We start from the raw sequence: 20,075 nt of genomic DNA on the forward strand, positions 1-20,075 counted from the left end.
TTTTTTAAGAATTCTTAATAAAAATACGCGTCGATTGAAACTAAGATAACCCAAATCGGACAACTGGTTCAAAGGATAACTTAATTTTAAATTTTTAGTGGTCATCTTAAAATGAAATAAAAAGTCAGTTTGTTTGTTTGTCTGTTTGTCGGTTTGTCTGTTTGTATCAAAGCGCTAAAAAAGCTTAGATGTAAAGATGGGGATTTATTTCATTGCGAAAATCTAGAAATGTTTGTTCTACGACTTTTTGGAATAACCGCTAGTTTAGCGGGAAAACGCTAAATCCCGGTAAAATTGAAATCTCAACAGTTTCCAAAACATAGAAGCTACAGATATGCTCTATATATCATTGTAAGTAATTTTTGTGTACAAAGAAGCTCATCCGTTTTGCTCACAGTTCACAATGCCAATTTTCGCTTTTTTTTTATTAATTTATATTTTTAATTAAAATTTTTAGATTAAACTGAATTTTGTTAGTCACAAAATTGGATATTAGAAATTTTGGGGCTAGAAATTGCTTTCGTCCCTAGACTTTTACCTCGTGTAGAGGTTTTTTTGTGGGATTTTAAGTACAAGGAAGTGGGTCTTTTTTGCGCAATGTTCCAAAATCCAAGTTATTCAGGGGTGCCACAGGAATCGAAACCAACCGCAAATCTCCATATATTTTTTGGTTTCGTTTTCGGTAGCACCCCTGATTATATATATTTTTGAATAATTAATAAATTAATTTTACTAATGTTCGTCACAAAATTGAATATTAGAAGTTTTTGTGCTTTCGTCACTAGACTTTGATCCCATTATAGTTTTTTTTATAAGCACCGTGTTAATTTATTTTTTTTAAATTTATTTCGAGAAATATAACTTTTTTTATGAGCAACCTAAAACTTTGACCTTTAACTGCTTGAAAGGGATTGAGTATAAATTCTAATTGTGGTACTTTTTATAAAAAGGTGATGAATAATGAATACATTAAAAATTTAGCAATAATATTAACTACGGTAATTTTTTATGAGGTCGTGCACCGAATAGACAATAACCAATAAATTTAAATAAATTCAATAGTTTTGATTTAAAAGCAACCATTGAAAATTTCTTTTGCCGTGCTTTTGGGTTCTTAGACATTTGCAGAAATTGCATGTTTAAAACAATTTGTATTCCAGTTTATTATACCTGTTACTTAAAAAATAATTAAAAGGGTATATATTGTGTTCGTTGGAGTGTATGAAACAGGGAGAAGGAGGTATCTCCGACCCCATAAGGTATTTATATTTTTGATCAGTATCAACAGACAAGTCGATATAGCCATGTCCGTCTGTCCGTTCGTGTGAGCGCCTAGATCTCAGAGACTATAAGAGATAGAGATACCAAAGATACCACAGATTTCTGTAGACCCCACGCAGGTCAATTTTGTTTTAAATTTTTGACGCGCCCCATTCCGCCCCCGCAAATCGTTAAAAACCACCACACCCACAGTTTTTAAGATAGTACAGTTTTTATATATTAACGTAATTAACGTTATCTATTAATATTATCTATAATATCACTTAACCGCAGTAAGATCGGACAAGTAGAACGGGAGTATTTGCTAACCAAAGTAATTAATAAAGATATTATTTCAATACAATCACATAAAAGGATGCAGTAGCTTTTATTAGGTAGTAATTTCTTAAAAGTACTTTTATATATATTGAAATAAGTAACGGGTAGCCTGTGGTCGGGATCTCGACTATAGCCTTTCCCACTTGTTTTATTTATAAATACAATGCTTTTGTAAGTTTTTGTACTTTAATAAAATTTTAAATTTGTGGGAATTCTACAACATTGCCAAATTTTAACTGGCTTAAAAACACGACTTCTCCTATTAATCATTAAAGCACTCTAATATGATCCTTATTTTTTTAACCAGTTAGTCTTAGAGATGATGTGCCAACACATGCAATGAGACTGGGCATCCACTTTAATCAAATAGAATTATAGCACTGTAACTGATAGTAGTAATAGTTGAGTATAAAGAGAGACAAAACACTGGCTTCAAGGCAGTACTATATGGTCTTCTTATTTATTTTATTTTCGTTCTTGTGTAAATACATACTAACAAATAAGTACATACATATGTAGAAAAAAAGTAGATATGTGCTTGTATGTATAATTTACGATTAGTGTGATTGTGTTCACATGCATACGGATTGTAATTGTATTCGTTATAACACATACATGAATAAATACATGTACAAATACATACACTTAGTCAAGTAATTGTTTTGACGATATGTAAAAATGAAGTATTATTTTCAATTTTTTTTAAATAGGTCGCGTTATAAACAAGAAATAAGGAATATAATAAAATATCAAAAAAAAAAATAAAAATAAAAAAAAATATGCGTAATTATTTCAGAGTCAAAACAACTACTTTACTGACTGTATCTACAGTCTGTTGTGACAGTGTGAAAGACTCAAAATCTTCGCTGTTGTCACTTGCTCTGCACTTGTCGTTGGCTGCGAGTCGATTTTGATTGCCTTTTCAGTGTGTCGGAAGCTTTGGACCTGAACTCAGAGCAAAGGAAGCCTGCGATAGGATAGAACAGAGCATAAAACCACAGACATCAAAGTAAAGAACTAATTTTGGAGTAATGATTCACAGCAGTTATGTCTGAAGCATCAACATCAGGGCGATCGCACTCGGAAGATCTTTCTAGGTATCTAATCTCTGTTATTCGCTTGTTGACGTTGACTCTTGATTTAAAGGTCGTTTCTCTTAACTTATCAACAGCAACAACGGTCGCCTACAAGAGGTGCTCAAGACGTGTGCCAACATTCAGTCGCTGGAGTCACTATATCCGGGTCCACAGATAGATAACGATTTTAAGATGATCTCGCCTAATCCGTACTCCATCAGTGGGTTTATATCGAGCAGCAGCTGCGCCAGCGAAGATGCTTTAACTGACATCGTGCTCGAGGAGGACAATCGCATCTCACTGGCATATGAAAATCTGTGCACCATTCCACGGAGATTGGCTGACAAGTTTGCCGCGCAAACCAAGTTTCTCGATCTAAGCCACAACAATTTTAAAAACCTGAAGTTTCTTTCATTCTTCGAGGACCTTCATACGCTCATATTGGATCGCAATAGCAATTTAGATGTGAATACACTTCCCTACCTGCCTAACCTGAAAATATTGTGGTGAGTGAACGTACATACATATTTCCGTTATCCGCACTGCATCCCAACTTACTGATCTCTTCATGCAGGATAAACAACTGCGATATCTGCAATATAACCGATTGGATACACCGTATAGAGCGACGATGCCCCTCGCTTGAGCAACTTTCCTGCATGGGTAACCCAGGTATTCAGACCGTATTTAAGAACCATGGTCCCTCCCCACCTGATGTCTACGCCCGCGAATACATTCTCCAGGTGCTTCCCAACTTAAAGTACCTGGACGGTGCATCTCGCTATGCATTTGGCGACCACGATCACAGTACGGACAATGGGCGACCAAGTCGTACAAACGGAGCTTCATCCTCGTGCACATCTATGGCGGGACAAGGCCAAGAGTCAACGAGTACCTCCGACAAGCCGTACAGGGGCAACAAAGTCGTTTCACCCACGAATAGCTTCAGGGATTTCTTTCGGGTTAACCCAGCCAAGAAATTACGCATTCGAAATGGCAATGGATCTTCAACAAACTAAAATTAAACCAATCAACCTAAGAACTTTCCACTGACGGACGGGCGGGTCACATGGGTTGCAATACTAGAGCTTCAGCCTGATTGTCTTATTGGACTGTTGTTATTTATAGTTCAACTGCGAGCGAGAGCTTATCACTAGAGAAGCTTACAGGCCTTTGACGATGCCCTAGCTGGCAGTCCATTGCACTCGATTACACCTACAGACCCATATGCTCATTGTAAATACAATCTATGCGTATATGTGTGAGTTTGTGTGCAAACGAAACAATGACAATTACAATTGATTCAATGTGGACTGCGAGAAAAACACATTTCAAGATTACAATTGTTTTTAAGTTCCACTTTTCATTAATATAATAAACATTATACCCACATAGTTTATAAACAAATAAGCACTCAGCAGACACCTGAAATGTTCATACTTGACTGAGATATCATGCTCTAAATATATCATTATAAGTTTAATTTTTAATCCTACAATTTGCAACCAGTATGTTTGTACATAATTCGTAACCAAATACCAATAATGTAAAGTTGATAAGTTAATAAATGTATGTTGCTGACAAGTGCACTAAACAAATTCTACTAAATAAAAAATCGACTATAATTGTTTTGTTCTATTAACAATCTATCAGTCTGTATAACTCAGGAGATCTGATATTGGCAAATTATACAAAGAAATATATGTCAAAATTAATTAATAACAGTAAATTAAATATAATAGATTAGAAGCAAATATCGTGTAAAATGTTTATAAATTTAAATTAAACAGAAATGGTGTATGTAAAAAGTCAGCAAAGGAATTTATCGATACGCTGTATTCAGCACTTTATTAATGCTATGTATACATACTGGCCAATTATTGATACATCATTCATAAGACAGAGTACAGTTAAAGTTTTATATTTGTGATTTTTCCTAGTTTGATTAATTAATTTCTCGCCTATTGGGGTTGATCTTAGGACAAATACCATAACAAAACTATAAATTAAAAATAATACGCGATATCGGCTGATTAGAGCAATTTGATTCAGCTTGATATACATTTGTTAAACTGATACACAGGACTATGCATTATTATATATGTGTGGATGTTAGACTTGCGCTTAAAAAAGAAACCAGAAAGTATAATCAAATGCTTAAGCATATTTGGAATTGTTTACGTTTTGTCGGGTATTGCACCTTAGCTAACATTGTCGACGGCAGATACGGGTCAATTAGATTTGATTTCCAAAGCGCCGAAGGCTGACTCCAATGAAGCAATCCACTTCTCATTGTTTTTGATCGATGAATGGCTTGCAGTATGGCCTGATGCCTGTTCCAGTGCCCACTGCGCCAACTTCTGAGACTCCTTGCGCTTTGAACTCACGGCCTTGGAGTTGGCCAAAAAGCTGCAGCATAAAAATAGTCCGTAAAGTGCACGCAAGTTGTGCGGGTTCAGCTTGATTGTCTGCGAGTAGTAAGTGCGAGCTATTTCAATGTTTTCGACGCCACCCTGAAAGTAAATGGTTTAAATTGAATTTAGTTGAAGAGAGTTCACATGTAAATTACACATTACCATAGTGTAACGAATGTCGGCGAGTCGCTGATGTATTAGATGACTGTGAGGATTGTGCAGTAGAACCTCCTCCATGCAGAATGCTGCCTTGCCATATTCACCCTCGCTCATGTACAAATTACATAGTTCCTGCCATGCTTCCTGGTCTGACATGAATCTAGCAATATTGTAAATTGTATTATCGCATATTTCTAGCTAACTTTAAAATATATTAGTATACTTTTTCAGATAGGCATTCAGCTCCTTAATGGCATCCAAGCGCATGCCCCGAGCTTTCATTATGGCAATTTTCCTTTTTCTTGGTGCTGCATTCGTCTCGTCCTTCTCAATAATGGCATCCAGCACTTCGATGGCTGCATCATATTGCTCGAGTGCTTCCAATCGCATCGCCTTGAACTTCATCACACGCAAACTGCCGGGAAACTCTTCGCCCAGTTGCTTTGTGCACTTTGTAGCAATATCGAAGCGTGCGGTATCCAAAGCAGCAACAATTACCTGCTCGAGTATCAAATGCCGTTCGTTGCCGGTTTTTTGCACTTTGTCCTCGAGCACCGCCACCCACAGTTGAACTACCTCCTCACTGTGTCGTCCAGACTCCTCGCGCCACTTCCTGAATTGGTCCCGCACATCTGCAATTTAATTCCATACTTTTAATACCCTTTTGGACTATTTCGTGCACATGTGTGTGTATGTGTAAGTACACATCAGTGCGGTGGTGCCAGCAACAGGAACACCCGTAATTAATCAATTAAAAGACACGCTCTTTGAGTGCACAGCACTCGGGCTCTAATTATTTACCTGACCAACTCATTTCCTCATAGTTCAACGACATTTTAATTAAAACTATTTCAATTTATTTATAAGCAGTTTGTGAAGAATTAGGCGAGTTGACAAGTATATCGATAGGCGTCAATAGTTTTCCTTGCATTATAACGATAACGATAACAAGTGCTCGGACGATGTTATATCGATGTATTTGAACGATACTTTATAAATTATCAAAATCTGAAAACAGCGCGCAATTTAAATTAGTATAGTTTTAATGGACATTTTATGGACATTTTAAATACTAAATGATGTAATATTAATGTGAATTTTCTTATGAATGCTGGGAGTTTGCTGTGCCTCATTGGGTGAAGTTATTTAATTTAATTTATTTTCTACCAGTCCAAAAATTAAAAAAAAATTTAACAAAAATTCTGCAACAATGTTTAAAAATGTAGCTTCATAACTAAATAAAATATTGCCTATTTACCTTTTTGACAATTTACCTAAATACTTACGGCTGGCCAGATCGGAAATTTTTACTAGGTGGCAGCCTTTGGTAGGAATTCTCCTACGCTTTCGTCGCAAACCGAGATTACATTGGGACCGCCGCCCACCGTGTGGCTCCGAAAGCATCGTTGGTAGTTTATTTGCAAAACCGACGTGCTCAGAAGTGGAAGCTACGGTTGCTATTCAAACGGAGCAATCAACTCTTGGGAGACACCGACACTGCTGACCTTTCAAACTGGAGCAAAACAAAATTATAACAACGTAAACAAAATGCCTCAACAGGAGTCAAACTCACAACAAACATTTCTGGGCTTTGATTTGAGCACACAAAAGGTAAAACATATAAGCATGTATGTACTTGGATTAGTTCTACGTTGCTTACTGTTGGTGACTCCACTTGCCTACGCGGCACATACATGCGTACCTACATATGTATATACATATGCAGATGAGGACTTCTAAATTTTATTGGTAAAGGTTAAGTGCACAATTCTAATCTATTGTACGGCAATTGTACATATGTATTTAAGTCGGAATTTGCTTATCGCGGGCGAGCCAAAGCCTCCAATGTATACACTTGCATGTGTGTATATATTGTAATATACAGCACTAAATAATACAATTTGTATAAGTCTCAACCATGTTGGCTCTCTCTTTATAGCCAATTTGTTTGATCGGTCTTGTTTTGACACCCACTTGTAGTTAAAGCCAACTCAATAATCATAAACATGCATATAAAGAGTACGTCTCTACATTAATGTATGTGTGTGTCTAGACTCTAGAGTCTAGAGTAAGCCAGGTAATAGGTAAGCCATGACGTAAACATTGACTCTCAATCGCCCTTTGGGTTGTCCACGGTTTGCTGATGTTTGATCGTTACTTTTGAGGCGTGTCTATAAGGACTGCAGTACTGACAATGTTCCTTGACTCCAGCCAAGGACATTTTACTTAATTGTATTGTAAATTATGAAACTACACGGTTACGCCTTTATTACAGCAATTAAAATGTCTTCATTATCCAGCAATTTTCCAAAATATTAAAATCAAGTTGACTCTGTTTTTGACATAAATATAAATTATTAAAAAATTTTAATTTCTAAATAATGCCAATTATAATCGCTAAAAATTATAATGATATTTAAACTGAGCCAGAAAATACTCAAGCAATATATAAACACAATGTCTGCACAGGAGTTGGAGTTAGGCCAAAGGTATATGGGCTTTGACTTAAGCACCCAAAAGGTTAGCTTTGACTGACTTTCACGAGATGAGGAAAGGGAAAAAGATTATGTCCAAATACTGCTCCTTTTTTTAATTGATGCTAAAGGACGGTTTCATGTCTTATTTTTCAGCTCAAGGCGATTCTGCTAAGCTCCGAACTGAATGTTGTTGCCTCGGCCGAGGTAAAGTTCGACAGTGATTTACCAGAGTTTCGAACTACGGGAGGCGCCCATGCAGGTCTCAATAAATTCGAGTAAGATTGCAAGTTTTCATACGATTTCAAGCAATGTACTCTAAGTTGCGGAAGCTTTTTAGGTTCTTTGTTCAGCCTGTAATGTGGGTAAAGGCAATGGACATCGTATTGGATCGACTGGTGATGCAGGAAGTGGATCTGGGAACTGTCGTTGCCATTAGCGGCTCTGCGCAACAACATGGTTCCGTGTACTGGTCTAAACACGGAATTGCGGCCTTACAGTCGCTCGATTCCAATAAGTTCCTGCATGCGCAGGTGGACGATTCGGCTTTTGTGGTGAATCGCACGCCCATTTGGATGGACGCATCCACATCGAAGCAATGCCTAGAAATGGAAACGGCCATTGGTGGAATGACAAAAATGGTTCAATTGACTGGGTCCAAGTGCTATGAACGCTTTACGGGACCACAAATACGAAAAATCTATCAGCAACGCACCCACGCCTACGAGGACGCGCAACGAATCTCATTGGTTAGCAGTTTTCTAGCTTCGCTGTTTCTTGGCAAAGTGGCGCCCATCGATTATGCCGATGGATCGGGCATGAATCTGCTAGATATTCGCAATAAAACATGGTCAAAGGCTTGTCTCAATGCTTGTGCTCCCGACCTGGAAGATCGCTTGGGTAAACCAGTCAGTGGCTTCACAGTTCTCGGCAATGTATCCGAGTATTTTGTGCAACGCTTTTGCTTTTCACCCACATGCCAAGTCATTGCCTGCACCGGCGATAATCCATCAGCTCTTGCTGGCATGATCGTGGACAAAAACTGGCTCAGTGTCTCGCTGGGCACCAGCGACACGCTAATGATGAGTCTCCAAGAGCCCCCAAATCTGGAACAGGGTCATGTTCTGTGCCATCCAACTGAAATTGAACAATATATGGGTCTACTTTGGTGTGTAATACTTAATAATTCATACTAGAAGCAGCAGCTCCTTAAATTTCCGCTTAGTTTTAGAAATGGCTCCTTAGTGCGGGAAGCAATTAAAAAATCCGAAGCCCACGGCAACTGGCAGAAGTTCAATGAGTTGCTAGAGTCGACGCCCCGGGGAAATTTTGGAAATATGGCTCTACATTTCGATGAAATGGAAATTATACCCAAGGCAAGGGGAACGCTCCGATGGAACAAAGACATGGAAGTCAGTTCTCCAGATGCCAAAAAGGGTGTAATCAAGTGAGTCTCCGAATTTAAACCAGAGGTATCTCTTACTAATTTCTATGTTTTTTATCTTCAGATTTAGCTCGCCTCAAATTGAGATTCGTGCCTTGATTGAGGGACAAATGCTGCATCATCGCGCCATTGCAGAGGACATGGGCTTTCTCTTTAGTAGTGAGTCGAAAATCCTTGCCACAGGCGGTGCCTCGGTCAACAAATCCATTCTACAAGTGATTGCTGACGTGTTCAATGCACCCGTCTACCAACAGGTAGGTTTTGGAGATAGATACTCATCAGTAGAATGCATAATACCTATTGTTTACTTTTAGACTGAGAGTGAGGCTGCACTCATGGGCGCGGCCTATCGAGCTGCGTATGCGTGCTATATTAATGAGAATAAGTCAGAAGATATTAAGAGCTATCGCGACTACATCCTAAGTCTGACGCCAAACCTTCTAAATCTCGTTTGCGAGCCGAATAAGGATAGCGACTCCATATATGTCCCCATGCTGCAACGATATCGGGACATGGCGTCAATCTTAGAAAGCCAATAAACACAATCAGCAAATGTCTGAAGCCCTCCGTCATATTACTTTCGCATTCCTCAAATGTACAATTAATGAACATTCTAATCCTGTTACTGCATTCCACACTCACATTTTTATACACAGATTATTATTATGTAACTCTAAAGTGCAATTAACAAAATTACGCTGTGATTGACCATTTTTTTTATTACGAACGATTGTAAAAGCATTCACAAAAATAAACTTTTACAAATAAAATGCTGAAGTTTCTTTTAGAATGAGTGAGGGCTTTACTTCTTACGTCCACCGCGCTCCTTGACTTGCAGATGGACCGTAGTGCCGCTGAGCAGGTTATAAAAGGCCATGGTATTGTTGTCTTTAAAGAACATGCCCTGTAAATATGTTGTCAAGCTGGTATTTAGATTCTCTTAAGGAAAACACACGCATTGCTTACCTCGTAGAATATCTTTTGCTTTGCAGGTGGCATGCCCGTCTCGTCCTGCAACTTTGCCTTGAGGTTGGCAATAGGGTCGGTTAGCGCCAGGGTGACGGCAATCATCTGACCATTTAGCTTCCATTCCGATTTATCCGTGTTCGGAATTTGCACCTGAATGGTTACAGGGCTCTGAAAATGAATACAAATTATATTTAATACAATTTCTGTGGAATAAAGTTAACTAACTTACCTTATGCAGTGATATGAATTCAGCCTCGGGCACTAGATTGTCTTCGGAGCGCATCTTCTTAGTAGGCGGCTCATCTTCTATAGGAATCATCTCAACTGGCGGCGCCGGAGAAATCTGCGGTGGTCCGCTGCCAGATGGCATGTTCATGTAGCCACCAGGACCACCACCAAATGGTGTTGCTAAACAGTGAATAATCTCGATTTAAAAACGAAAGTGCAGAGCAATATTAGATTGTGTTACGTACGCATCATGGGAGGCCTCTGCATCATCATCACAGGATTGGCGGACTGCGGCATGTTGTGTTGCGACTGCTGCTGCTGCTGGTGTTGATGATGTTGATGGAGCGACGATGGAGGTTGCTGCGATTGATGATGATGGTGCTGAGGTGCGTGATGATGACCGCCACCTCCACCCTGGTGGTGCTGTGACTGGTTATGTGGATGATTGCCGTGTTGGTTCTTCGATGATGAGGATGGCTGGGGGGGCGCTGATAGCGTCGCCTTGTTGCCCACTGGCTTGGGTCCAATCTTTTCCTTCTCCTCATCGTGCAGCAGACCCTTCACCTTGTGTATCTGATGGATTTGATCTTCAAGCGTAATATTAGCACGCGCTGCCCGTGTAGCCGCTTCGACGCTGGATGTGTGGCCATCCCATGTGACTCGATCATCCTTCTTAGTCTCCTCCTCACCAAGCTTCTTGCCAATGACAGTTTCCTCGTCGCCCACACCAAAAATATCTGTACGTCGCTCCGCCAACTGTTTCAAGCTTGCCTCGATCGCAGTTCCAGCAGCAAATACGTTGTCCTGGTTGATTTTTTCAACGGTATGCTTGTCACGCTGTTCCACCCAGCGTGGATCTAGAAGGCCAATGCGCATATGCTCGGACACCTTGGAGGCTGGGATCTTCTCGCCCGTAATTGGCGATATAAGGTATTCGTCTGTAGCCACCGGTGCGGGCTTGGGTTGGGTAGCTTTTGGATCATATTTCTTAACCACAACCTTGTCATGCGTGGGAGGCAGCATGGGAGCTACACTTGGCTGCATCTTTGTGGTTGGCGTCTCCTCATCACTGGATGCCTCGTCCATATCCTGTACCTGTGTGTTGTCCCGCTTGGCGTTCACCGGTTGACCATAAGCTGTTGCGTTCTTCATTTGAATGCCTACACGGTTCTCCATTTGCGAGAGCTTCACACCACTCTCCAGGTGACTTGCCAATTGAACGTCGTCCTCATCGTCTGACTCAATTTGCATTTCGATATCACCTTCCTCCTCCAACAGCCGCTCTTCCATTAGCACACGAGCGCCGACCTCATCGGGATTGGTTGGTGGTGGAAAGTTGCCGCTCTCGAACGGTTGATAGTCCACCGTCTCTACCACAACAAAGTCATGCCAATCTATTTGTGCGTAGGCCACACGTTCACGTTCAATCTTTTCCTCTTCGCGGCGACGTTGAGCCTCTTGGTGCCGTTGCCAATTAGCACGATATTTAACCTGTTCCAGCACTTGAACCATGCTAGAGCGTCCGGGAGCGCTTTCAGAACGTAACTTGCCAATCAGATCCTTTGGAGGGATCAGTACTTTGGTATACTGCTCCAATAGTTTGGTAAAGTATTGAAAGAGCGAATGCTGTGGCCGTAGGAAATCAAATTGGAAATTCCTCTGCTCCCGGCTCATTAGATTGGTAAGAAACTGTCGTCCATTTCTGGCCACAAACTGAGCGGTCAGCTTGACAATATCTCTGAAAGCCAAACGTCAAAGTAACATTGGTTATAAAATTGTTATTTGATTTAACTTACAAGTCCATTGCGGCAATTGAGGGCGGATCGGCTATGAACTCGAACTCCACTGGCGGTTCTTTTGGAACAAACTGCTGTTCCACAACCTGCTTTAACAGCTCCTGCTGCCGTTGCTGAGCCGCACTGGTCACTGCCAGCTGCTTAAGGCCGGTTACTGCGGTAATACCGGCATCTGTTGAAATTGAAGAAGCACTAGTTGCAGTATTGGTCAATAATTTAGAGCATAATACTTGCCATTCCCCTCGCGAAACTCGTTGACCTTGTGTCTGTAATAGGCATGGTAGGGGTCGCCTCCATTCAAGAAGTTAAACTTTGGGTTGCCCAGCTCGTTTTGCCGGATGCGTGCCTCAAACTCTGGCCCATTACGTGCCACAAAACTGGCTGTCTTGTCCACAATATCTGTTTAGTAAACGTAAGTGCGTTGAGTATTTAAAAACCTGAAGCTGTTTCATTAAATATAAATATTTTGCAGTTTTTATTGCATTAACATACTTCTGACTTCCGGCGGCGGGTAAATGATGCCAATAATTGGACCAGACATTGGCTTCGATTGTTCATTGTTGAACTGATCATTGGACACGTCTGCATCTAGTGAAGGCATTGCAATTGCGAGTTCTCTATGATTATATTTTTTTCAGATTTGATTGAATTATGTGTCTTTTTTACTAAAATTGTATACACCAAACACGGCGACTAGAGAGACAAAGCGTTGCCACCTGGCCCAAGTGTTACCAACCAATCGAAAGGCTGCCACTCTGTTAAGCTCACCGATCTGGCAATGTGTACCATTTTGGGTCAAATGTCAAAATTGGTAGCTTAAAATTTGTCAACCTTTTCCGGCAACTTTTTAAATTGAAGCTAGAAGAATATTTTAAATTTTTACGGAATTTTTTTGTTGGAATTTTCTGCATTTTTTATTATTTTTTCACAATTAAATTTGAAACTTCTCTCCCCTTGGGATAAAAAGCCACAAGCCTTAATTAAAATGTTTACTTTTATGTAATTTCGAATTGAAAATTCTCTTTAAATAAATAATTTAATGCAAAGCTATGTCATTTTTGCAATTGTAGTGCTGCCAAGTTTTTTTGGGGGAAACAATAGCTGTTTCTGGCTGGAAAGCATCTACATTTGTTTTTGTGGGTACTGCTTCAGAATTTTACCAAAAATCTTAATAGCAAAACTTAGCTGAAAATATATTTGAATTGCCAAATTTTCAGCTAATAGCAATTTTGGATTTTTTCTAGCAAACGAACTCTGAGAATAGACAGATCTAGCTATAAAATAGCTAAGTTGGCAACAGTGAATAAGACGACTGCTGTTTTGTTTAGCGTTATAAACAGCTGTAAATAACAGCAAGACAAATGGTAATGTTCTTATTACTGTTATCATTAGATTTACCATTAACACTATCACAATTTATGAAAAAAACACGCGCAAACGATGGAGATGTCTCAATTTATGTTTGGCAACAAAAACTTTAATAAAAGCAACATAAACCAAGTATTTCCCAGTAAAATTATGTTATTGTAAATGTTAACGTTAACATAACGACAAATGACTGTTATGTTTTAAAATTTAAAGAAAAATTGATATTTGAATCTTGGCATGAAAACTTTGGATTTCCTATATCTTTAAATTTGAAACTTTACAACAAATGCAATAAATCGTGTCAATGAAGTGTTGTTGTCAATGGCCTATAGTCATTGATGGCCTATTAAATAAGCAAAATTTAAAATTTTTAAAAATTGTATTGGGCGGGTCGGTTTCCAAATTATTTTTATCAAGTTTTTGACCCCCAACTGATGATAAATAAATTGTACTTAAGAAACTCGTTCAATTGCTCTAGCTTATCTGTTAAATCGAGGGTCTTCACTGGACTTTATTATGAGATTGATGAGAAATTCAGTCAAATTCGGAGAATTGGTATAGCCATAAATACAGATTTGAAAAAATATTATGCGAATCAAACTAAATAAAATCGAATAAATTAAAATATAATATTTTCGCATTTTTATATAAATACTTTTCCATTTATTTATAAGCGCACTTTAGAACTTTTACATATACATACATATATAGAAGAATGTAGATATCAAGCATACTAACTTATTTTTGGCATCAGTAAGGTTATCGCATCATCTCGTCCGATGGCTCTTAAGGTCCCACATAAAGAACATTCCTGCCTTGCACACAAAGAGCAAACCTTGATGCTAATTTGGCTCATATATGTATGTATGAATGTACAATATGTACGTACATATGAAAGAGTAATAATTTTACCAAAGCACGTAAACCACTTACATACGTATGTATCCACATGTGACAGAAATACTTTTGTACTCCATAACAAAGGAAAAACATCATGTGCGTTTTAAGCGCAGATGGGACTTTCCGCTTAGACGTTTGTATACCCTTTTTTTCTTCGCTTTTTTCTTTATTTTATAAGCAATACTCACAGAATGTTAAAAAATTGAAATGTCTGAAACTAAATACAAAACAGATGTTTTATTTCAATTTATTGAAAATGTTAAGAAAAACATTCAAAGTATGTATTTATTTTATTGATAATAAAGTAATGAAACCTTTTTAACCTTAGTTCACTCTAAATAGTATAATCATATACTTAAACAGATTATAATTCGGTTTTTCCCAATTCTTTGTTTTATTTATAAGTCAAATAGACAGATTTAATAATCTGATATTATGGATTAAGAAGTTCAAGTAAGCCAAATACGTACGAATAGATCACTATCAGTTAATAAATAATAATATTTGTACATACACATATAAGTTGTAAGTAGAGTATTCCAATGTCTCGATTGAATCGATGTTACTTCTCTCTCTCGCTCTTTGTGGAGAACAAAAGCCACTGCCCGGCTTTAACTGAGCTCATTTAGCTGATAATGACAGAGTCGAAGCTCAGCCCAGCATTTTGATGAGATTTACACAGAATTCAGTTGTATTTGAACCGTCTGATCGTAGACATCGAGCGGCTTTCGGTTAAGATAAGTCTTGTTGAAGCGCAATTAAACTTCTTATCAATCGTTAAGGGTCAGAAGATCAATTATCCGTATATTTATGTTTGTGCTAATAGTCAGATAGACTATTGATTTCGTATACTCGAATATTTTGTGAATCACATTTTATCATGTGGCAATGTGTTTACCTTTGCATGTTCGCTATCGTAATAGTGGCGTCAGCACCCGATCTCTGTAATGCTCTAAAGTTCGATTTTTCGCAATGTAAGTATGATATGTTTGTAATGAGATATGTTAGGATGCAATCGGGAATGCAATCGAGAACAATGTTAATTATGTAGTATTAAGTAGGCAAATTGTAAGCCCTATGTCGTTGTTTTAAAAACTTTCAATTACGTATGGGTGCTCAAATATTTTGTTTTTACCGAAGTTAGTATAAGTATTTTAAAAGTTGTTCAGAAGTGTACACTAATATACATATCTTTCATGTTTGCATGTTCAGAAGGGAATTAAGACTAATCATTTTCCAACTAGGGGAGCATAGTTTATTAAATTAATTCAAGTGTTGCAATTAACTTGTGGAATATCTTCAAGATATGCGGTTACATACAAATATAAATATGTATGTAAATATGCCTTGCTTATAGTAGTTTTTTCTTAAAAAATATATAAATATTGTGACATATTTTCTTAAATATAAGTTACAGAAAGGCAAAAAAAACTATTTTATTTACACTACTCAAATATCTAACTTTTTCTGTCAATATTTTGTATTATATTGTTATATTAGTTGAGTGTCAAAAAATTTCAACGAAAAGAAGTTAAGTTTTTCATTATTGACAACATTCAATTCGAACGCTTTCAGCTAATCTATCAAGTCTCTCGTTTACTTCAAAAGCGTCAATACACAAAAATACTGTGTAAGAATATCATATTATTGCTTTTACTACAAGGTGGTACTAAATTGAAAACTTTAAATTCGTTTTTCTCGAAACGTTTTTTTTTTTTCTACTTATGACAGCCTGAAGTAAATGAGTGAAATAAATTTAGAGTTGCCCACTTTATGGTGAAAAGCTACAATAGAGATAAATTGAAATGAGATAGAAATTAGAAAAGTTTAAGCCCAACAGAAGGAGGATATTTTTTAGTAAAAAATATGTTTCTAAAGATATCTTAACGAGACTCACAGATTTTATATTTGCCATGGTCTTATATATTCCTACTAAGTTAGGTTAAAATCAGACTATTATTTCAGATAGCTACAATGGGAATAGTCAGTCAGAATTTTAAATTTAAGATCGATTCATACATAATTTAAGATTTTCGAACACAGCAATCTTAAAATTTTAAGAACAAAACTATATAAATTCAAGTATTTATTTTCTGAGTGTAAAGGTACACATTTTCAAATAAGAAGAAAAACTAATTGCGTATTATTTTCAACAGCCCGTGTTACCGTAAGCAATGATGTCAAGAATTACTTTAACGGAATATCGCCGGCTCAATGGAAGGACTTTGTGACATCGGGAATCGATTCAATAAACAGACAAAAAAGGTATACCTTGTAAATTACAGACTGAATGCTTTCATATTCCCTTTTTTAAATCAATTTAGGCTGGAGGATAATCTTTTAAGCTCCGACATAACGGTCCAGAATGGCAGTATCTCCCATGCTCAGCTGCTGGACACGCTCCCCAATGAAAAGTCCAAGCTGGACAGTGACATAGCACTGAAAATGCTGAAGACGAGTCTCTACATCTACAACAGCAAGTGTGATCCGCGAGGAATCAGTGGGGATGAGTGTCGCACCTATTTGGAGACGAGGCCGCTGCCAGAGGGGAGCGCACTGCAATCCGAGTGCCACAGATTGTTGCAAAGTCAAAGGGATGGACATCATGCATTTAGGCGACTGATGTCACAAAACTACAAGAATGGTTTTCACGAGGTCTGCTTAATTGAACGGAATGAACGAATGAATGAGTATTGAGTCAATTAATCATTAATCAGATGTTCGGAGAAGATGAACTGACACCTGCTTGGTCCATCAGCATGGCTCTCTATGATCGCGATAATGAAGCCTCCGAGAAGAACAGAGCCAGGAGCCAGAGTGATGACAGTCGCGACTTGAACTTGGTCCTGGTGCAGTTTGCGCAGTTTGTGGAACACGATCTCAGCAAGACTGTCTGCCAGTCAATGAGTAAGTAAAGAAGATTCAGGACCCACTAAGACACTATTAAACACCCTTCCATTATTCAGGCAATGGCTCTCCAATTGAGTGTTGCAACCGCAATCAGAACAACTTGCAACCACGCTTCCATCATCCGTCATGTGCCCCAATTCTGTCCAAGGATAAATACGGTTTTCCCAATTGCCTGAACTACGTTCGCAGTGCACTTGCTGTGGGTAAAAGGTGCAACTTTGGTGCAGCGGAACAGGTGGGTGTGTCTTGTGCGGACCAATCAGGATCAATGAGTAATTTATTCTAATTTTCAATCACAGCTGAACCAAGCAACTGGCATCTTGGATCTGTCACAGCTTTATGGCTTCACAGATGCCGCTCAGCGTAAAATGCGGACGCTGACAAATGGCGCCTTGAAGTCCACATCGACTGGCAATCTGTTGCCCTTGACCTCGGACAATGATGGACACAGGTTCTGTGCATGGGACAGCAACGCCAATGCCACCAATTGTTTTGTTGCTGGCGACTCGCGGGTTAATAGCAATCCCCTCTCCATTTTGGTGTACACCATCTTTATGAGAAATCATAATCGAATTGCCGCCGAGCTGCTGGCACGGAATAGAAATTGGAGCGATGAGCAGCTGTTCCAGGCGGCAAAGACTGTCAACATAGACATCTATCGACGGGTGATCATAAATGAATGGCTTCCGGAGGTGTTAGGTGCAAACTTGGCCGCTCAGGTGTTGGCCAGTCCACCAACAGTCGCTGCAGATCAACATACCGAGGTATCCAATGAATTCGGAGTGGCTGCCATTCGATTCTATTTCTCTATGCTTCCCAATGAACTTCACAACTTGGCCAGTGGTAACAAAGATGGCTCAAACAAGTAAGACATTCCTCACATTCCTTTTCCTAATCACTAATCACTTGATTGTTGCAGCAACGTTCTGCCACTGACGAATCTGTTTGAGCTCAAGAATGAAATATACACTCCCCAAATACAGTATACATCCAATAAGCTGAACGAGATCCTGCAGAGCCTGCTCCATGAGCGTGCCAGGAAAATGGATGCCTCCTATGTGGGCGCAGTAAGTAGCAAGCTCTTAATCCTTAAAGAAGAATTGGAGTAGCATCTCTTTATCATCATTTCCTGCAGATTGTGTGGCATGAAAACACGAAACCTGATCACGCCGATGTCTTGGCATTTGACATACAAAGAGGTCGCGATCATGGACTTCAGCCGTACTACAAATATTTGGAGGCATGCAGTGCAATAAGTGTAACTGGTTGGTCTGATTTCGAGTCATATATTCCAAAGGAAGTGAGTTTAATTATTAATCAGATTTTATTCATTTTTTAAAACTGAAACGGGAAGGGGAAGAGATTTTAACGATTATTGATACCATAAAATAGATCTTTTTTGAAATCAAAGAATTTTTGTTAATATATTAACTTTTTAATAACGTTCTTACCACTTTTTTTTTTTTGAACCGAAATCATACCGGTATTTCTAAAGTTAAAGCTACAAAAACCCGATATCCGTTACGAAACCTTTATTTAAAGATTTATTCGAAAAACTGATAACCGAAAACCAAAATTCAAACATAACCAAAATCCTAATGCCCTGTTTAGACGGAAACTTTTTAACCGAGATTTTTACACTTTCTATTTCGACGCTTTAAAATTTTGTCCGTTCACACGACACCGACGATTTTTTAGCAAAAAGTGTCGGTGAAAATTTTTCGTCTGACGCCTGCTTAACTGAAACCGATATTCGATTCGGTTTGATTTCACGTTTTCTGCATACATATATATAACCCACATTATTATGTTTATCTCCCTTTTAGCTCTTGGATAAGCTAAAGAATGTGTACAGAAACAGATGGACTGATGTGGATCTTATGGTCGGTGGTATTTCAGAGCGCATTGTTAATGGAACTGTTGGACCCACCTTTGGCTGTATTCTGTGTAAGATTAAATGTAAAAGCAAGATGACAGTTCTTTAATGCCATTTTCTTTATACTTATAGCGGAGCAATTCTCCAGAATCCACGAACGCCATCAGCAGCAGTTGTCCTCAACCCAAGACTCTCTTTTGGCCGCCTATCGATCCATGAACGGAAGCAAGCTGTTGTGCCTGAACTCAGATATGATCGCAGTGCCCGAAAATATCTTCCGATTGCAGTCCAACAGGTGAGTGTCAGTGGAGAGAGATACGAATACTATCGAGAACTCCTACTCACATGTTCAGAACACTATGACTCACAATGTGGCATAAAAGTCGAAATGCTTTTAATATTAACTTAAGGACCCATGTGATAAGCAGGCCGAAAACTAATTATTTATTTACTTATACATATAAATATTGATTGATTTGATTTGATACTTTCATTCGCAGCAATCGGTTGGTCAACTGTAACAATGTGGCATAGTTCGGCAATGAGAGACGGGGCAGAGAGATGTGGATTGATTTGAAAAACCCCAATTAAAACCAAGTCGAATTTATACGATGTTCCTAATCTCCATTCAATAAACCACTAACTCAGCAACTTATGGAATACAACTTGATAATTCAACAAAATAAAATATGAACAAACTATAATAATAATTACTATACTTTTTGTAGCTTCTGGAACACCCAAGTAAACAGATACAAATATCAATATGTATGTGAATATATCATATAGCATGTGTTGTTCATTGTTTATTTGAAGTGGTCGTCTTTTTTGATAAGCCGCATTTCTCTTCGTAATCAAAAAG

General features: G+C 38.4%; 5 protein-coding genes across 6 annotated transcripts; 3 read left to right on the forward strand and 2 right to left on the reverse strand.

Annotated features, from left to right (window-relative positions):
• The first annotated feature begins 2,478 nt into the window (after window positions 1-2,478).
• On the forward strand, window positions 2,479-4,297 carry LOC117791222. The gene is made up of 3 exons (XM_034630917.1): window positions 2,479-2,696; window positions 2,771-3,181; window positions 3,250-4,297. Exons 1-3 carry the CDS (start codon window positions 2,647-2,649, stop codon window positions 3,692-3,694), a joined length of 906 nt encoding a protein of 301 aa, XP_034486808.1. The 5' UTR covers window positions 2,479-2,646; the 3' UTR covers window positions 3,695-4,297.
• Window positions 4,298-4,475: 178 nt separating this feature from the next.
• On the reverse strand, window positions 4,476-6,185 carry LOC117791223 (ER membrane protein complex subunit 2). Its single transcript, XM_034630918.1, has 4 exons — window positions 6,050-6,185; window positions 5,472-5,880; window positions 5,252-5,408; window positions 4,476-5,188 (listed from the first exon to the last, which is right to left on the reverse strand). The coding sequence occupies exons 1-4, from the start codon at window positions 6,081-6,083 to the stop codon at window positions 4,907-4,909; spliced, it is 882 nt and encodes a 293-aa protein (XP_034486809.1). The 5' UTR covers window positions 6,084-6,185; the 3' UTR covers window positions 4,476-4,906.
• Window positions 6,186-6,591: 406 nt separating this feature from the next.
• On the forward strand, window positions 6,592-9,870 carry LOC117791220 (xylulose kinase). Of its 2 annotated transcripts, none has more exons than XM_034630913.1 (6): window positions 6,592-6,859; window positions 7,879-8,000; window positions 8,063-8,890; window positions 8,948-9,169; window positions 9,231-9,420; window positions 9,481-9,870. In XM_034630913.1, exons 1-6 carry the CDS (start codon window positions 6,797-6,799, stop codon window positions 9,703-9,705), a joined length of 1,650 nt encoding a protein of 549 aa, XP_034486804.1. In that variant the 5' UTR covers window positions 6,592-6,796; the 3' UTR covers window positions 9,706-9,870. The 2 variants fall into 2 exon arrangements, with proteins under 2 accessions (XP_034486804.1, XP_034486803.1); XM_034630912.1 differs by lacking the exon at window positions 6,592-6,859 and adding an exon at window positions 7,691-7,768.
• Window positions 9,866-12,928, reverse strand: LOC117791218 (splicing factor 3A subunit 1). The gene is made up of 7 exons (XM_034630909.1): window positions 12,652-12,928; window positions 12,394-12,558; window positions 12,160-12,331; window positions 10,609-12,101; window positions 10,365-10,543; window positions 10,133-10,303; window positions 9,866-10,070 (listed from the first exon to the last, which is right to left on the reverse strand). Exons 1-7 carry the CDS (start codon window positions 12,758-12,760, stop codon window positions 9,969-9,971), a joined length of 2,391 nt encoding a protein of 796 aa, XP_034486800.1. The 5' UTR covers window positions 12,761-12,928; the 3' UTR covers window positions 9,866-9,968.
• Window positions 12,929-15,145: 2,217 nt separating this feature from the next.
• LOC117791219 (chorion peroxidase) lies at window positions 15,146-19,999 on the forward strand. The gene is made up of 11 exons (XM_034630911.1): window positions 15,146-15,401; window positions 16,584-16,692; window positions 16,752-17,082; window positions 17,145-17,334; window positions 17,394-17,572; window positions 17,637-18,202; window positions 18,257-18,404; window positions 18,473-18,637; window positions 19,164-19,284; window positions 19,346-19,508; window positions 19,714-19,999. The coding sequence occupies exons 1-11, from the start codon at window positions 15,308-15,310 to the stop codon at window positions 19,745-19,747; spliced, it is 2,100 nt and encodes a 699-aa protein (XP_034486802.1). The 5' UTR covers window positions 15,146-15,307; the 3' UTR covers window positions 19,748-19,999.
• The last annotated feature ends 76 nt before the right edge of the window (window positions 20,000-20,075 follow it).

Source organism: Drosophila innubila, assembly GCF_004354385.1.
Source record: "Drosophila innubila isolate TH190305 chromosome 3R unlocalized genomic scaffold, UK_Dinn_1.0 2_E_3R, whole genome shotgun sequence".
In the NCBI taxonomy this organism is placed as follows: Eukaryota; Metazoa; Arthropoda; class Insecta; order Diptera; family Drosophilidae; genus Drosophila; species Drosophila innubila.

Excerpts from the sequence above, each read along its gene's own strand:
- LOC117791223 (XM_034630918.1), bottom strand. The coding sequence starts at position 6,083 with ATGTCGTTGAACTATGAGGAAATGAGTTGGTCAG. Across the intron at positions 5,881-6,049 it reads TGAGGAAATGAGTTGGTCAG|ATGTGCGGGACCAATTCAGG; the intron begins GTAAATAATTAG and ends ATTAAATTGCAG. Across the intron at positions 5,189-5,251 it reads CCGACATTCGTTACACTATG|GGTGGCGTCGAAAACATTGA; the intron begins GTAATGTGTAAT and ends ATTTACTTTCAG.
- LOC117791219 (XM_034630911.1), top strand. The coding sequence starts at position 15,308 with ATGTGGCAATGTGTTTACCTTTGCATGTTCGCTATCGTAATAGTGGCG. Across the intron at positions 16,693-16,751 it reads TCAATAAACAGACAAAAAAG|GCTGGAGGATAATCTTTTAA; the intron begins GTATACCTTGTA and ends AAATCAATTTAG. Across the intron at positions 17,573-17,636 it reads ACTTTGGTGCAGCGGAACAG|CTGAACCAAGCAACTGGCAT; the intron begins GTGGGTGTGTCT and ends TTTCAATCACAG.
- LOC117791222 (XM_034630917.1), top strand. The coding sequence starts at position 2,647 with ATGTCTGAAGCATCAACATCAGGGCGATCGCACTCGGAAGATCTTTCT. Across the intron at positions 2,697-2,770 it reads CACTCGGAAGATCTTTCTAG|CAACAACGGTCGCCTACAAG; the intron begins GTATCTAATCTC and ends ACTTATCAACAG. Across the intron at positions 3,182-3,249 it reads CCTAACCTGAAAATATTGTG|GATAAACAACTGCGATATCT; the intron begins GTGAGTGAACGT and ends CTCTTCATGCAG.
- LOC117791218 (XM_034630909.1), bottom strand. The coding sequence starts at position 12,760 with ATGCCTTCACTAGATGCAGACGTGTCCAATGATCAGTTCAACAATGAA. Across the intron at positions 12,559-12,651 it reads CCCGCCGCCGGAAGTCAGAA|ATATTGTGGACAAGACAGCC; the intron begins GTATGTTAATGC and ends TTTACTAAACAG. Across the intron at positions 10,304-10,364 it reads AATTCATATCACTGCATAAG|AGCCCTGTAACCATTCAGGT; the intron begins GTAAGTTAGTTA and ends ATTCATTTTCAG.
- LOC117791220 (XM_034630913.1), top strand. The coding sequence starts at position 6,797 with ATGCCTCAACAGGAGTCAAACTCACAACAAACATTTCTGGGCTTTGAT. Across the intron at positions 6,860-7,878 it reads TTGATTTGAGCACACAAAAG|CTCAAGGCGATTCTGCTAAG; the intron begins GTAAAACATATA and ends CTTATTTTTCAG. Across the intron at positions 9,421-9,480 it reads ATGCACCCGTCTACCAACAG|ACTGAGAGTGAGGCTGCACT; the intron begins GTAGGTTTTGGA and ends GTTTACTTTTAG.